The sequence below is a fragment of the Entelurus aequoreus genome, linkage group LG09, assembly GCF_033978785.1.
Source record: "Entelurus aequoreus isolate RoL-2023_Sb linkage group LG09, RoL_Eaeq_v1.1, whole genome shotgun sequence".
Lineage (NCBI taxonomy): Eukaryota > Metazoa > Chordata > Actinopteri > Syngnathiformes > Syngnathidae > Entelurus > Entelurus aequoreus.
The window spans coordinates 50147455-50164539 of NC_084739.1; the positions used below are offsets into that span (position 1 = coordinate 50147455).

Below are 17085 nucleotides of genomic sequence, written 5' to 3' on the forward strand. Positions count from 1 at the left end.
GACTTAAAGGGAACAGGTGACATATTTCCCCAGGCAAACGGATCAACTTTCTTCCAGCGGGTTCCAGCTTGCTCCTCATGTCCATCAAATTCTTATTGTTCCGTCAATATTCTTTAATTAATATTACAATTTCCTAAAATCTCATCAAACACTGCAGATTAAAAACAAGGTGAGTAATTCTCATGTTTTGCTTTGCTGGATTTTGAGTATTTCCCTCACAGGACTGAAGCACATTGGTACCTCAACTTACAAGTATTTTAGAATAGGAGCTGTCACTCAGCTTTTTGTTATGCTTTAAGTTGCGAGCATAAATGTGAGTTATGTTTACAAGTTGGCTTAGAAATTGTCATAATGAACCTTGCAAAACATCCGCTGGTACTCTGTATCATTAGTTTATAGCTAGAGATTTTGCACAGACCATTAACTTCTTGTCTTCTTCGGGGGCTGTCTCTGAAATGACCTCTCAGGACATTTTCGGTCGGTGAACGTGAAAACGTCAGAGTCAACGTCTTTTTCAGTTCTGTGCTTATGTCTTCTGCCAATTCTTTGAAGTTAAACCAGCCAACACATAAACGATCCTTCTAGTATTTGCTTGCGAGGATGTCACTTTGTGGCAGATCTTCAAGACCTCAGTCACTAAGGCCATTCCATCCCATGGATCCCTGGACCAAGCAGATCATTAAAGATCGTGGCGCTGCTTGTTAATAAAGACTCCTCCAAATATTCGACCCGACACATCATTTGTGAAAGAGTTATTCTTTTCATCATTCCCTCTCTTTAAAGCATATCCATATTTGTTTGAGTTTGCTTTCATTCAGCCAATAATAATCATAATAACAACATCATTACTCTCTTAATTTGAAGTCCTTTCTTTGCCCATGTTGTTTATTTTGTCCCATGTTGGATCAATAAAAGAACAAATAAACAACTATTTAATGATTGCATATATCAGGTTACACCGACCTTAAAAAAAACCCAGAGTCCACATTTCACTTTAGAAATACAGATTTTTAATGTTTGATTTATTGTTGCATGTGTAGAAAACGGATGGATAGGCAGTGTCATGTGATCTTGATGTTATGGTGTTGTGTGAAGTCTAAGGAGTGAAGTGCAGTGGCCAATGCTGCAAACAGGTGAGAGCTGCTAAACTGCAGAGAGTACACTGGACTGCTCACTGGCCTTGAGCCCAACTGGAAGAACTGCAATCAATCAATCAATCAATCAATCAATGATTTTACAACAGATAGAATGTAAACAAAAGACGTGATTTTTTTTGGATAAAAAAAACATCTAACTTGTTTATAAACCACACATAGTTCAATGCATGAATTAATAAATCAGTTATTTTCAATTAATTCAGTTACAAACATCATACAAATCCTCACCTCATTGCTATTAAAGCACTAATAATTAGGGCCCGCATGGCCCTGTATAAAGGAGGGCTGTAGGGCTGCACAATATGTTGCTTGAGTATTGACGTCGCAATATTAACATAATACGGTTTGCAGAATTTCCCCTTTTGTGGGATGAACAAACAATTGAAAGTCTAACTTGTGATATTGGAGGCAACGAACTCAATTTTTATTAAAATAAAACATGTATGATGTTTTTGGGGGCACCTAATATCTAACTAATAATAATAACTAATATCTTACTCATATTTGCCTACGGTGACCTAGTGAAGGTCTACTGTCTTGCCATTTCCTGGTATCTACACGTGACCATATTCCAACAAGTGACCAATCAGCAGCTCCGAGCAGACAAGGACGGTTTAAACAAAGTCCAGCAGTCATTTGACTGGTGAGCACCACAGCTGCACTGAAGCCATGATGAACAAAGGCGCAATAATTATAGATCATCCGCTTCCTCAAAATTCTTTCAATGTCCGATCAAAAGTTACAATATTTTATATCCAGACTAAAACATTACAGTTTCATAGCAGTTACTTCATGTAATTATGAAGCGAGAATGTTAAAATTTAAGATAGAAAGTGAAAGAGATTTAAAAAGTTGATTTATTGCCATTCAGTTCACATTTGCACATGATAAAAGAAACATGTCCCAACGCCGTATGCGCATTAAATATAACAATAAAAATGTGTGTAAGCGGCAAACTTAATATTCACAAAAGGTAAGATGGGTGCAGGTGCAACATTTGGCAGCAAGATGGCAGCAGTGCAGCATAACTTATATTCAAGTCATCTGCTTAAAAAGTGAAAATTAATGTACTTTTTCATATGGCAATACATTTCCCACATAATTGCAGGGTTGAAAAAAATTGCAATATAATTTGCATCAATATCGTGCAGCCCTACTAGGTTGTGTGTGTTTGCTATGCTAATTTCTAAATATTAATACAATCTTAAATGTAACTGATTGAATAAAAACAGAAGACAATTAAAGCCACAAAACACTTAAATGTTGACGATTAAGAAGTCACAGATATGAATCATTTTATAAAACAAAACACTCAGATAAGAAATGGTAGAGGAAGCAGTTTGAGGATACAAACGCAGACATGAGGCTGATGAGGTAGACAAAATACTCCTCAGTGGCAAAGCTTTGGGTGTGGACAAGGTTGGCCTTGAATTCTTTTAAGGCCTGGATGTTGTGGGACTGTGTTGGTTGACACGTTTGTTCCACATTGTGCAAAAGTCAGGAACAGAACTTCTGAATTTGGTGGACTGGGGTGGTGGTGTGTCTCCTCCCCCCCTTTTTAAGTGAGGTGACCAGTCACACTCCTTGGCCTATCTAGGAAAGGCTATTCCAGAGTGTGGCCATTAATCCAAAACTCAGCTACAGGAGATGTAATGTGATTTTTGTCCTGGTCGTCTACACCATTTTAAGTGTAATGAAGGATGCATGGGAGTTTGCCCAAACGGTCTACATTTACTTTGTGGACATTTGACCGTGTCTTTTTGAAGGTACACAGAATTTGTGGCATGTAACTACATGCCATTCGGTATTTGTACAACCCAATCAGGAGTTTGGGTCACAGTTCCAGTAGAAAGTCCAGCATGTTCGCTGTGAAGGTTGACCAAGACTGCTGTTCCATCATTTCCATTGACAGAATGTCTAGGTGTAGTCAAGGCGTTAAGGTTGTCGAGTTGGGGAGTCTTAGGATCTCATCCCTGCTATTTGCAGATGCTGTGGTCCTACTGGACTACAGTTAGTATGTTTCCATGCACTAAATTAGTCACACTTCTCAAATAATTTGGTTTCTTCAATTTTTACACCAACATAATGAAGTCCCAGTTTCTATGGTCTATCTCAGTGGTGTCCAAAATACGGCCCGCATACCAAGTGTGGTGCGCCAGCATCTTCAGTCTGACCCGCAAGACGTCCCAAGTTTATTAAGAAGTGTGGCCCGCGATATGTCTTGTGTTAAATTTGAATAACAATTTGATTGCTGCAATTATGCCGCATTCTTATGGACGTTTGTAATGTTAGTCAATGACCATGAGTTATATATTGAAATGGAATGAAACAATTTAAAATGACCCAATCCAAACAAGCTTTCCTGCTCATGGTGCAAATGAACTATAACCAACACAGAAAGTCAACACACATGGTGACACGTAACATACAACTTGCTCACTGAACTATGTGAACATTATAAAAAATGTTTAAGCACTAGGGCTGGGCGATACATCGAATATACTCGATGTATCGCGGGTTTGTCTCTGTGCGATGTAGAAAATGACTATTTTGTGAGCATTCGAGTATCTGTTCTCACTTAGTTGCTTTTAGCTGCGGGCATTACACTACAGGCTTTTCTCACTCTTTCTTGTCTCTCCTTCTCACAGAGACATAAAACAAGCGCACCTAGTTAACATACGTCACATACTGTCGCGAGTGCAACGTAGTGCTGGGCGATATATCAAGTTTGTAAGATATATCGATTAATTTTTAAACAAGATATGAATTAAGAAAATATCGTAGTATCGATAACATTTATTTCACGTTAAAATGACCAAACGCCGCTTATTTGTTGTGTTTCTTGTTCTCCCCCGCTCACCTCCACGGGCTACTAAACCCCTCCCCTTTCTCCTTCCAAGACGTAATTGCACGTATAAGAACAACCATGATTGGTTGGTTGTTTACTATGATGAGTCACGATTGGTTGAGATTAGGCCAATCAAAGGCAACATAGGGTGGGTCATTGAACCAGGAAAGGAAATCACAACAGACATCCCAAATGACGACGAGAGAATTGTAGAAGAGAAGAGGGAATTTTCAAGCGAATATACATATTTATACATATATAAATAAATATATATATATATATATATATATATATATATATATATATATATATATATATGTATATATATATATATATATATATATATATATATATATACACAGTATATATACATATATACCGGTATATAAATATATATATGTATATTCACTACATATATATATATATATATATATATACATATATATACATATATATATACAGTATATATGTGTGTATATATAGATACATATATATATATATATATATATATATATATACAGTATATATACATATATATACTGTTGGAATCATATCCATATTTAAGTGTTACTTCTTTCTAAAAACTCCTATAGTCATATTTACATCAGCTAATGTCTCGTGTGGTACAAAGTGCTTGGATTCGAATGTCCTTGGTTAGAGTCAGAGCGCTGTCTTTGTTGAGACTGCCATTACATTTCTAAGATACGGAGCACAGCTAGACTGGGGAAACAGCAGGTGGGGGGGACAGGAGAAGGAGGAGGTAGACAGGAGTTCCGGGGTTTTGGTAGACCGATCTGGACCGGGCTAGGGAACGCTTGGGTGCTGGGTTGGTCTCAGGTTTGTCCTCTAAGCTTTGAGAATAAACTACAAAATACCAACTATTGCCTGGAGATTGAATATAAACATCAGCGTATTGCCATAAAAAGAATCTGGGAGAGACTAGCAATTTGAATTCCCCATTGGAGGAATGCTGGTCAACGCAACAATACATATATATGTATATATATAAATATATATATGTATATTCACTACATATATATATATATATATATATATATATATACAGTATATATATATATATATATATATGTATATTCACTACATATACATACATACAGTATAAATGTGTGTATATATACATACATATATATATATATACATATATATGTATATATATATAAATATATATATGTATATTCACTACATATATATATATATATATATATATATATATATATATATATATGTATATACATATATATATACATACATACAGTATATATATATATATACAGTATGTATATATATATATATATATATACCGTAATTTCCGGACTATAAGCCGCTACTTTTTCCCCTCGTTCTGGTCCCTGCGGCTTATACAAGGGTGCGGCTTATATACGGCCTGTACTTCTCCGACACCGACGTAGAGGATTTCGGTGGTTTTAGTACGCAGGAGGAAGACGATGACACAATGATTAAAGACTGACTTTTCATATACCGGTAGGCTGGTTATTTTGATAACGTACAGGCGAGCACTTTGTATTACTTTGCAGCGTTGTATTATTTGTACTCTGCACGAATGCTGTTCGCCATGTCAAAGATGTGAAAGTTTGATTGAATGATTGAAAGATTTATAGTTAATAAATGGGACGCTTTGCGTTCCCAAACAGTCATCTCTGTCCCGACAATCCCCTCCGTGGTAGCAGGAACCCCTATATACTACGCTAATTACACATCAAAACCCTGCGGCTTATAGTCGGGTGCGGCTTATATATGGAGCAATCTGTATTTTCCCCTAAATTTAGCTGGTGCGGCTTATAGTCAGGTGCGGCTTATAGTCCGGAAATTACGGTATATATATATATATATATATATATATATATATATATATATATATATATATATATATATATATATATATATATATATATATATATATATATATACACACACACTATATTGTCAAAAGTATTTGGCCACCTGCCTTTACTCACATATAAACTTGAAGTGCCATCCCATGGAATTGTCCAAAATGTTTTGGTATCCTGGAGCATTCAACTTCCTTTCACTGGAACTAAGGGGTCAAGCCCAACTCCTGAAAAACAACCCCACACCATAATTCCTCCACCACCAAATTTCACACTCGGCACAATGCAGTCTGAAATGTAGCTGAACCTCCAAACCCAGACTGGTCCATCAGATTTCCAGATGGAAAAGCGTGATTCATCACTCCAGAGAAGGCGTCTCCACTGCTCTAGAGTCCAGTGGCGACATACTTTACACCACTGCATCCGACGCTTTGCATTGGAACTTGGTGATGTATGGCTTAGATACAGCTGCTCGGCCATGGAAACCCATTCCATGAAGCTCTCTGCGTACTGTACGTGGGCTAATTGGAAGGTCACATGAAGTTTGGAGCTCTGTAGCAACTGACTGTGCAGAAAGTCTTTGCACTATGCGCTTCAGCATCCGCTGACCCCTCTCTGTCAGTTTACGTGGCCTACCACTTGGTGGCTGACTTGCTGTTGTTACCAAACTCGCTGTTGTTCTTCACTTTTCTTATAATAAAGTTGACTTTGGAATATTTAGGAGGGAAACATTTCCCGACTGGATTTGTTGCACAGGTGGCATCCTATGACAGTTCCACGCTGGAAATCACTGAGCTCCTGAGAGCGGCCCATTCTTTCACAAATGTTTGTAGAAACAGTCTCCATGCCTAAGTGCTTGATTTTATACACCGGGCCAAGTGATTAGGACACCTGATTGTCATCATTTGGATGGGTGGCCAAATACTTTTGGCAATATAGTGTATATACTGTATATGTATACATGTATGTATATATATATATATATATATATATATATATATATATATATATATATATATATATATATATATATATATATATATATATAGAGAGAGAGAGAGAGAGAGAGATATACACACTAGGGTTGTACGGTATACTGATACTAGTAAAGTACCGCGATTCTAATGAATCATAAATGGTACTATACCGCCTCTAAAAAATACCGGTTCCCTTTTTTAAAAAATTATTAACGGGCATGACGGCGCGCCATCTTCACGTCATGACATTGATGGTTTTACGAGCATTGGAGCATGTTTGGCAGCGCACAATCATGGAGTACTTAAATGCAGACATAGTGTGTGGATAGAAAGGGGAAAATGGATGCATTTTGGCTTAAAAACTAACAAGAGTGAGATGACGGTCACTTAGAGAGTCAGAGTTTTCCGTGGTGCCGATGTATTTAGTGACCACCACCTGTTAACAGCTACAGCAAAGTTTATCACATCCCACTTTGTAAGAAAAACAAGTAATGGATAACACCTGGAACATGGCAAAAATTAGAAGAAAGAAAACCATTGAAAGCAAAACTGCTTAGCACCAAGTCCCAAAGTCTTAAAGAACAAGGCTCAAAAGACCTACACGTCCAAGTACAAAAAGGTCAAAAGGAGTGCCAGGAAGGAAAAACAGTCTTTTGTTGAGGAAAGGGCATGTGAAACTGAACAGGCTGCAGCCAGGGTAGAGTTGGGCACCCTCTACAAGATCAATAAACAGCTCTGTGGCAGCAACACCAGTCAGTCAGCCCCCATCAGATGCAAGAACGGTACTGTTATAACCACTGAATGGTAGCAAGCAGCAAGATGGGTCCATCACTTCCAGGAAATGCAAACTGCCCACAGCCAGACACAACAGCCAATCCTCAAGCAGCAAAAGCTGTCCTTAACATCGACACTCACCCAATTACAGTCTCTGAGACCATGGAAGCTCTTAAAGCCATGAAGAGTGGCAAAGCAGCAGGCATTGACTCCATTGAAGCAGAGATGATCAAGGCTGACCCAGGCAACATCAGTGCCGGTTGATCTCTTTAGAACTATCTGGGAGAGTGACACCATTCCAAGTGACTGGGCTTAGGGACTAATTGTGAAAGTTCCCAAGAAAGGTAGCCTACCGATCTGTGACAACGGGCGTGGTATTACACTATTCTCCATCCAGAGCAAAATCTTTTGCAGAGTGCTTCTCAAAAGGATTGAAACAGTGATTGACAAAAAGCTGGAATGTCCCATTATACATACATTTCATTGACTTCAGAAAGGCCTTTGACAGCGTGTACAGAGAGACTCTTTGAAACATACTGAGGTCATATGGACTTCAGGACAAAATCATCACTTTGATCAGTCTGTTCTATGACCACTTTGAATATAGTGTGATCATCAACAGTAGAGTCAGGTGTTCAACAGGGCTGCATCCTCGCCACCATCTTGTTCTCAATTTCCCTAGACTGGATTGTGCACAACACTACAGCAGACATACGCAGAGGAATCCAGTGGACACATATCTCCCACCTAGAAGATCTGGACTTTGCTGACGACCTGGCGGCCTTGTCTTTAAAGAGGAGATCATCTACAGGAGAAGTAAAAGGCTGAACATCTATGGAAAGCAGACAGGTCTGAATATAAACACCACAAAGACACAAGTTATGTGCATAAACACTACCAACCCTACACCTATCACCACCAATGACGTGCCACTAGACTTTACAGAGGATTTCATATACATGGGGAGCTTCATCGGCAAGGACAATGGAGCGAAAAAGGACACCAAAGCAACACTCTCCAAAGTTGGAATGGAATGGAATGAAAGGAATGGAATAGAATGATCCATCTCTCCCATCCATTTTCTAGCGCTTATTCCCTTCGGGGTCGCGGGGGGCGCTGGAGCTACAATCTTTATTGTCATTGCACAAGTACAACAAAATCTTGTTTTTATCACAAACCCATTCAAGATGAAATAAACATTGTACAAGGAACAGAATGCTCATGTGTGGCCACTCACAGCACACCGTAGATGGTGAGAAAAAGGGAGCCGCTAGAGGAGGAGTAAAAAAAAGTAGTTCTCAGACTGGGCTCCTTTTGAGGGGACCCAGTCTGGAGTGAGAAAAAAACTTAATAGCAAAGCACATATACATATTACAACATACAACTCACGACGAGGGGTAAGGGGGCAGGCATCCAGCCCAAAGCTGCCAGCCAGTAGGGCGCTGCTTCGTGTTCCAAAATACCACGTGGGGTGAGGTGTGTGTGTGCGCGTGTTAGTGTGTGTATTCCCCATTGTTCAGGGTGGAGTTTTGTTGTGTCTATAGGCCTGGAGTCTCTCTCTGCAGGCATTATGAGCAAAGTTAAACTCCCAGGTGTTATTGGAGGAGGAGGTAGCGATGTCAGAGCGGCTATCACTGTGATGTCCTTCCGGGGATGTTTTCGGAACAGCCTTTGTCTGTTGTGAGCAGCGTCAAGGCCATTTGAGGGAGTCAAATCGTAGATAAGGATTGCTCGTGGGGCATTCACAAGACTTTAGCCAATCTGGAAATCAAGCCAGTACCATTTCGGACCAAAAATCAGCTCTACAACAGCTGTGTGAAATCTGGTGGAAGGAGACATGAATCAGTGCCTTCCACAATGGTTGCTTTAGAAAAATCTGCTGACACTACTGGCCCAACAACATAACAAACAGGAGCTGTATGCCAAAACAGGAGGTCAAGATGTGGCTGAGATAGGCTCCAGCAACCCCCGCGACCCCAAAAGGGACAAGCGGTCAAAAATGGATGGATGAAAGATGTGGTCTTTAAAATCAAACACTGGCGACTCAGATGGAGGATGAGAAGATAGATAGTGTTAAGATGGACACCACCTGGAAAACATAAGCCTAGGTGGCCAAAGAACACCTGGCGGAGAACAGGTGAAGGGAAGTTGAAAGAGATGAAGCTTACATGGAGCGAGGCACAGAGAACAGCAAAAGACCAGAGATGAATGGCATCGAGTCGTTGGAACCTTATTTCCCATCCGGGAAGAGCAAGATTAATAAGTAAGTAAGTATCCTGCTTTCTGCCAAGTGCAGCTGAAAAGGCTTTAACCCTTCTGCTACATCGAGAGACGTGTGGTAGAAAATGGCTGAATGGACTGAGGATTTATCAAGTAGCTTTTCAGTTTATTAGTATTTCCTGCAGTGTACAGTTGGGCTGTGACCAGCTAACTGTGTTGGCTTGGAAACGCTCGGGTTAAAAAGTGCCACGCTTTGCTTTGCAGTATGCAGACTTTCTTACCTCCGCCAAATAACTTATGTTTTTTACGGCCAGCGTGAAACTGTTTTAACTTAATGCATTCCTCAAAATAAATTATTTTGCTGGGTGATCTAAATAATAATTTGCATAATAAAACAGATTGGAACACATTGAAACAACTTGCTGATAAACATACTCTGATCATAGATTGCCCAACAACAGTAACAAATATGTCGAAAACAACAATTGACCTAATCTTCACTTATTAACCTGATAGAATGATCAGAACTTTAATTTCCTATCTGGTCTCTCTGACCATAATTTTATTCTTTGTTTAAAAAAAACTAAAACGTAGCTCTCAGTCAGACCTTATAAAATTAAAGATTATAGATTTATACCTAAGAGTTTACAACCAGTCATAAAAAATGAATTTGAAAATGTAAACTGGTCTAATGTAGTGGAAAGTAATGATGTTGGGGATAGTGCAAATACTTTTAACAATGTGATGGGTGAAATTTTAGGCCCGTTTACAAAGAAAGGAGTGTCCAAAGAATCAAGAAATAACATCCCATGGATTAATTTCAATATCATACAATTGATAAATGAAAGAGACAATGCTTTAAAAAAAAAAATTCACTGGAATCAGGTATTAAAAGTGACCGACATCTTGATACATCACTTAGAAATAAAGTTATTAAAGAGATGCGCAAAGCCTAGGCAAAGTTCTTAATGGATTTAATCAATAGCGGTAAAGGAAATGGCAAATTGGAATGAAAACACCTAAATTGCCTATTGAAACGTAGAAAAGATTATAATTCCAGAGATCTACAGCTTCACATAAATGGAACTCAAACTGACGATTTAGATATTATGTTGAACAGTTTTAATATTGTTTTATTAGCTCAATTAGCTCGACACAGGAGGTCCTTCATACTGACAGCCATCAGACTGTATAATGCATATGTTCCTTCTTGACCGTACTTAAATGTAGAATATATGTATAATATATTTATATTATTCACATGTGAATAATGCTGTATAGTATTTATTGTCTATTGTGAGCAAACTGTGGTGCTGAATTTCCCCAGGGATCAATAAAGTACTTTCTATTCTATTCTATTAAGGACTTAACAATGCAATTAAAATGCTTAAGCATCCATCTAGTAATTTTAAAAAACATCCCAAGGATTTCCTTGCTTCCCAATTACACATTTGATTCATTTATTCAGTAAACAAGATGTAGCTCCCACTGCATGGAAAACTGCTCGACTCACACCAGTGTTTAAGGCAGGAGACAAATTAAACCCTGAGAACTTTCGACCAATAAACAGTGTGCCAGTTATTTAAAAAATAGCAGAAACAACTAGTTTGCAATCAAATAATCTGTGTGTTAATAAGATTTTTCAAAAGCCAAACACAATCATATTAAGATGTTTTTATGTTTAAGAAATCTTATTTTGAGCCACATTATTTGCAAACCAGACTAATTTACTACATGGAAACATACTGACTGTTTACTCGGCTCTCCAAAGCTGTGTTAAGCTTCTCAGCACTTCCAAATATGAGGTAATGGTTCTCACAGGATAAGGGTGGATTGAACCCTTTTAGTTGGGAGAAGTGGAAGAGTTTAAGTAGTTCAGGATCTTTTTCACAAGTGAGGGAAAATGGGAGCACAAGTCATTGAGTGTCGGCCGTCAAGAAGTTGTTGTACTGATGGAGAGAGCTAACCTGGAAATGAAAGCTCTTCATTTACAAGTGGATCTACGTAGTTACCCTCAACTATGGTCACCAGCTTTGGGTAGTGACTGAAAGAGCAAGATCTGGGATACAAGCCGCCAAAATGACTTTCCTTCAAAGAGGTGGCTGGACTCACCCTAGGGCCTAAAAGAACAAGTGAGGAGCTCAGAGTAGGACTGCTGCTCCTTCACATCAAAAGGAGAAAGTTGAGGTGGATTGTATTCCAGATGGCTTCAGAACACCTCCTTGGTGACGTTAGGGAGGTAGACCAGGACATTTAGGAGGGATTATGTCTTACAGCTGGCAACCGAGCTGGGAACACCTCGGTTTTCCTTCAGTGGAACTGGAAGAGGTGACCGGGCTTCTTTACTGAGACGCGACTCGAACCGGAATAAGCACAAAAAAAGTAAAGTTTGCAGCGTTTGAAAGCAAATACAGTTCATAACCCTCATTCCTCTCCCACTGAAACTCTTCACTTACTATCAAATATCATTCAAATGATTCTCTAACAAAGAGGTTAACTATCAAAGTATTTTATGAAGTACTGTATGCAAATTGTGTACACACCTGTAAGCATTCCGTCTTTCTTTTGTCCCAGAGTCGAACAACACCATAGTAGGAGGAGCCACTTGCTATCATGTGATTTCCATCTGTCTGAATGCAGTATAAGGCGCTGTCATGAGGCTCTTCCCACTCCATTACGTACTTCCTGTTGGAAGGAATGACATACAATGTTTTAACAATCTCTTACTGCTCCTGTAGCAGCCAGAAATATGTATGGAAGGTCACGTAGTGTTTGTGGGTGTGTATTCACAGAACAAAAGTATGTGTCATAGGACATTAGAGGTGGGTATTATAAAAGGGGTGTTGTTACCTACATTTGGCATGGCAACAAGAGAAAGTAGAGCTGAGTGACCATCATTTTTTCTGACTGCTGTTACACACTATATTGCACACTTTATAAGAGACTTTGGATGTTATTAAACACTTTGTTGAGCCCTATTGGAAGCTATTGAAAGTTTTGGACATTTCAACTACATGCTGTCTACAGACAAACTAAACAAGTTTCTTTTAGTACATTATGTTACTTCATTATATCATTTACAACATTGCATCCCATAACTCTGTGTGTGCTTTACTGGTTAAACAAGAAGCACGTCATACAAGTACAAAACCCAGCTTTTTACTTTCAAGCGACAGGCCAATTCGGAATCGCTACATTTTGTCAACAAAAATGGTGTTAAAGGAAAGCCACCACAGGCAATTCAAGCCACAGGACGCCGCTATCAGCAAGGAAGCCATCATGCTACACACACGTCGCAGGATACCCACCCAAACACCACTCTGGAGACCTGTTTATGTTTACAGGTGGATAAGGAATCAAATGTGTGCTTTATTTCTGGAATGTCTTGTGGAACTTTCTGACACCCGCTAGTTGTGTAAGGAAGTCGAACCGCTTTGTGTTGGCTGCGCGCTTTCTGACCGGCAGCTGTTCACTGGGTGCATGCGCTGATTAACATCAGCTGATTACAACACGTGTACTCGTTAATACATTTGAACTTTGCTATTGTGGTATAAAAATTGCGATGCAATGTAGTGCATGATATTGCTTTGTAGAAGTGTAACAATAGTTTCATCGCACACTGTGGATTTAGTTGAATATTTTATGCGATTGTTTAACTGAAAGGATTAAATAACATGATCTAAAAATGTGTCAAAAAAGTGAAACCACTTGCTCTGAAATAGGGCAAAAAAGGAGATAAATCAAACTAAATGAGAAGGTTTTGCTATATACAATTGAAAACTTGAAAAATGAGTGCAAAAGGTTTGTGAACAAAATAATAGGAATTATACCAGAAATTAAAGGCCTACTGAAACCCACTACTACCGACCACGCAGTCTGATAGTTTATATATCAATGATGAAATCTTAACATTATAACACATGCCAATACGGCCGGGTTAACTTATAAAGTGACATTTTAAATTTGCCGCTAAACTTCCGGTTCGAAACGCCTCTGCGGATGACGTATGCGCGTGACGTAGACCGGGGAACACGGGTATGCCTTCCACATTGAAGCCAATACGAAAAAGCTCTGTTTTCATTTCATAATTCCACAGTATTCTGGACATCTGTGTTCGTGAATCTGTTGCAATCATGTTCATTGCATCATGGAGAAGGAAGCTGAGCAAGCAAAGAAGAAAGTTGTCGGTGCGAAATGGACGTATTTTTCGAACGTAGTCAGCAACAACAGTACACAGCCGGCGCTTCTTTGTTTACATTCCCGAAAGATGCAGTCAAGATGGAAGAACTCGGATAACAGAGACTCTAACCAGGAGGACTTTTGACTTCGATACACAGACGCCTGTAGAGAACTGGGACAACACAGACTCTTACCAGGATTACTTTGATTTGGATGACAAGGACGCAGACGTGCTACTGTGAGTATGCAGCTTTGGCTTCTAAACATTTGATCGCTTGACCGTATGTGCGCAACTTTTTTTTGCGTATGTACGTAACTTTTTTAAAATATATAAGCTTTATGAACCTTGGGTTAGGTGAACGGTCTTTTGGGCTGAGTGATTGTGTGTGTTGATCAGGTGTTTGAATTGTATTGGCATGTTCTATGGAGCTAGGAGCTAGCATAACAAACACGCAGGTGTTTTTATGCAGGATTAATTTGTGGCATATTAAATATAAGCCTGGTTGTGTTGTGGCTAATAGAGTAAATATATGTCTTGTGTTTATTTACTGTTTTAGTCATTCCCAGCTGAATACCAGGTACCGTGAGTATGCAGCCTTGGCTGCTAAACATTAGATAGCTTGACCGTACGTGCGCGTCACGTACGTAACTTTTTAAAAATATATAAGCTTTATGAACCTTGGGTTAGGTGAACGGTCTTTTGGGCTGAGTGATTGTGTGTGTTGATCAGGTGTTTGAATTGTATTGGCGTGTTCTATGGAGCTAGGAGCTAGCATAGGAGCTAGGAGCTAGCATAACAAACACGCAGGTGTTTTTATGCAGGATTAATTTGTGGCATATTAAATATAAGCCTGGTTGTGTTGTGGCTAATAGAGTATATATATGTCTTGTGTTTATTTACTGTTGTAGTCATTCCCAGCTGAATATCAGGTACCGTGAGTATGCAGCCTTGGCTGCTAAACATTTGATAGCTTGACCGTATGTGCGCGTCACGTACGTAACTTTTTAAAAATATACAAGCTTTATGAACCTTGGGTTAGGTGAACGGTCTTTTGGGCTGAGTGATTGTGTGTGTTGATCAGGTGTTTGAATTGTATTGGCGTGTTCTATGGAGCTAGGAGCTAGCAGAGGAGCTAGGAGCTAGCATAACAAACACGCAGGTGTTTTTATGCAGGATTAATTTGTGGCATATTAAATATAAGCCTGGTTGTGTTGTGGCTAATAGAGTATATATATGTCTTGTGTTTATTTACTGTTGTAGTCATTCCCAGCTGAATATCAGGTCACCCCCGGCTCTCACAGCATCTTCCCTATCTGAATAGCTTCAACTCCCCACTAGTCCTTCACTTGCACTTTACTCATCCACAAATCTTTCATCCTCGCTCAAATTAATGGGGAAATTGTCGCTTTCTCGGTCCGAATCTCTCTCACTTCATGCGGCCATCATTGTAAACAATAGGGAACTTTGCGTATATGTTCAACTGACTACGTCACGCTACTTCCGGTAGGGGCAAGCCTTTTTTTTATCAGATACCAAAAGTTGCAATCTTTATCGTCGTTGTTCTATACTAAATCCTTTCAGCAAAAATATGGCAATATCGCGAAATGATCAAGTATGACACATAGAATAGATCTGCTATCCCCGTTTAAGTAAAAAAAATTCATTTCAGTAGGCCTTTAAAGAGCTCCTGAGACAAATGGAAACTGTTTCTCAAATCAAGGAATTTCTGGAAAAGTTGAATACATTTTTTGAATGTGCAAACAATGCTCATGAAAAATTACTGTTACTACTGCCACAAGATTAAATGGATAAACAAGTTTAATGGTTTTTAAGCATAATGAAATATACTGAATAATTTCAAAAGGAAACAAGACAATGGATAAAGGAAACTGAACATTACAAACACCCACATAAACCAACTGAAAACAGCAAATTCATATTTTCTGTGAAACACAGTGAAATAAAAAAAACCCTTATCAAATGTTAGTGCTGTAAAGGAAGATGACATAAACCCAAGCAACCTCTTAAGCCAGAAGTCCTACAACCTCATCTGTTTGCCTCAGAGCTGAAGTGGAGCGAGCTGCTTTAACTACAAGACAAAGGTTTCTTGAACAAAAACATGCACTAGAAGAGGAAAGGCTCCTCCGAAGGTAAGTAGGAGGTGAAGAGGAGGAACAACTGTGCAAAAGAAATCTGGATCAGGAAATTGCAGAAAAATGGCACAATTAAATGAAGTCAAAACACAAAGCATTAGAAACGGAAGAAGGTCATCAAAGGCATCGGATGGAATGAAAAAAGGAAAATCTCAACAGCAATTTAACAGCATTGCAGAATAATTCCATCCATCAATTCCACAACAAACAATAAACAACGATGAAAATGAATCAAAGAAACAAGCTGTGACGAGGAATGAAACAAGCTGTGACGAGGAATACAACAACATCACACAAAGTCTCTTAACATTCAGTATTTGTGAATATATCAGCCGTCACACAATATGTTCATCAACAAGTTACCTCAAACTAAAATCCAAATACACAAGGCATGGGAAATAATGATGTGCTTGGCATCATGAGAAAGCAAAACGAAATAACAACTTTGCTTGTACAACAGCAATGCCTTGCAGCCCTGCCAAAAAACAAAATACCAATATTTTACGGTGATTCATTAAAATACCACACATTTAAGGCATTCGGATATAGAGTTGAGCGACACACAACAGACACTTCTGACTGTCTTACTTCCTGTAACAGTATACTGGAGGACAATCAAAATAATTTGTACAGAGCTGGAACCTTGACCGTGGATAGAAAAAAGCCAAAGTTTTATTAAAGGGTCAATTAGGTAACGAGCAAAATATTTAATCTCTATACATCAACAAATCACTTTTATGGCCTACAATAAAACCGGAGGATGTGAAGGCACTATAGGACTACATTTTATTTCTCAAAAGCTGCTGTAATTCTATGAAGGACGTACGGGATCTTTATGACTTGGACATGCCTTCAAATATGCTGAACATTATTACAAATCTACCATACAAGATCAGAGACACATG

At 38.8% G+C, this 17085-nt stretch overlaps 1 protein-coding gene across 2 annotated transcripts in view; it reads right to left on the reverse strand.

The window, feature by feature from the left end:
* fbxw4 (F-box and WD repeat domain containing 4) overlaps nucleotides 1-17085 on the reverse strand; it is a 170777-nt gene that overhangs the window by 22543 nt on the left and 131149 nt on the right. Inside the window, exons 8-9 of one of the 2 annotated variants that reach the window (XM_062058894.1) lie at nucleotides 12391-12532; nucleotides 988-1199 (exon numbers count right to left, since the gene is read on the reverse strand). In XM_062058894.1, coding sequence (XP_061914878.1) covers nucleotides 1062-1199; nucleotides 12391-12532 — 280 coding nt within the window. In that variant the 3' untranslated portion in view covers nucleotides 988-1061. Of the gene's footprint in view, nucleotides 1-987; nucleotides 1200-12390; nucleotides 12533-17085 lie in introns of those variants that run through there. The other variant, XM_062058895.1, reaches the window with a different exon arrangement.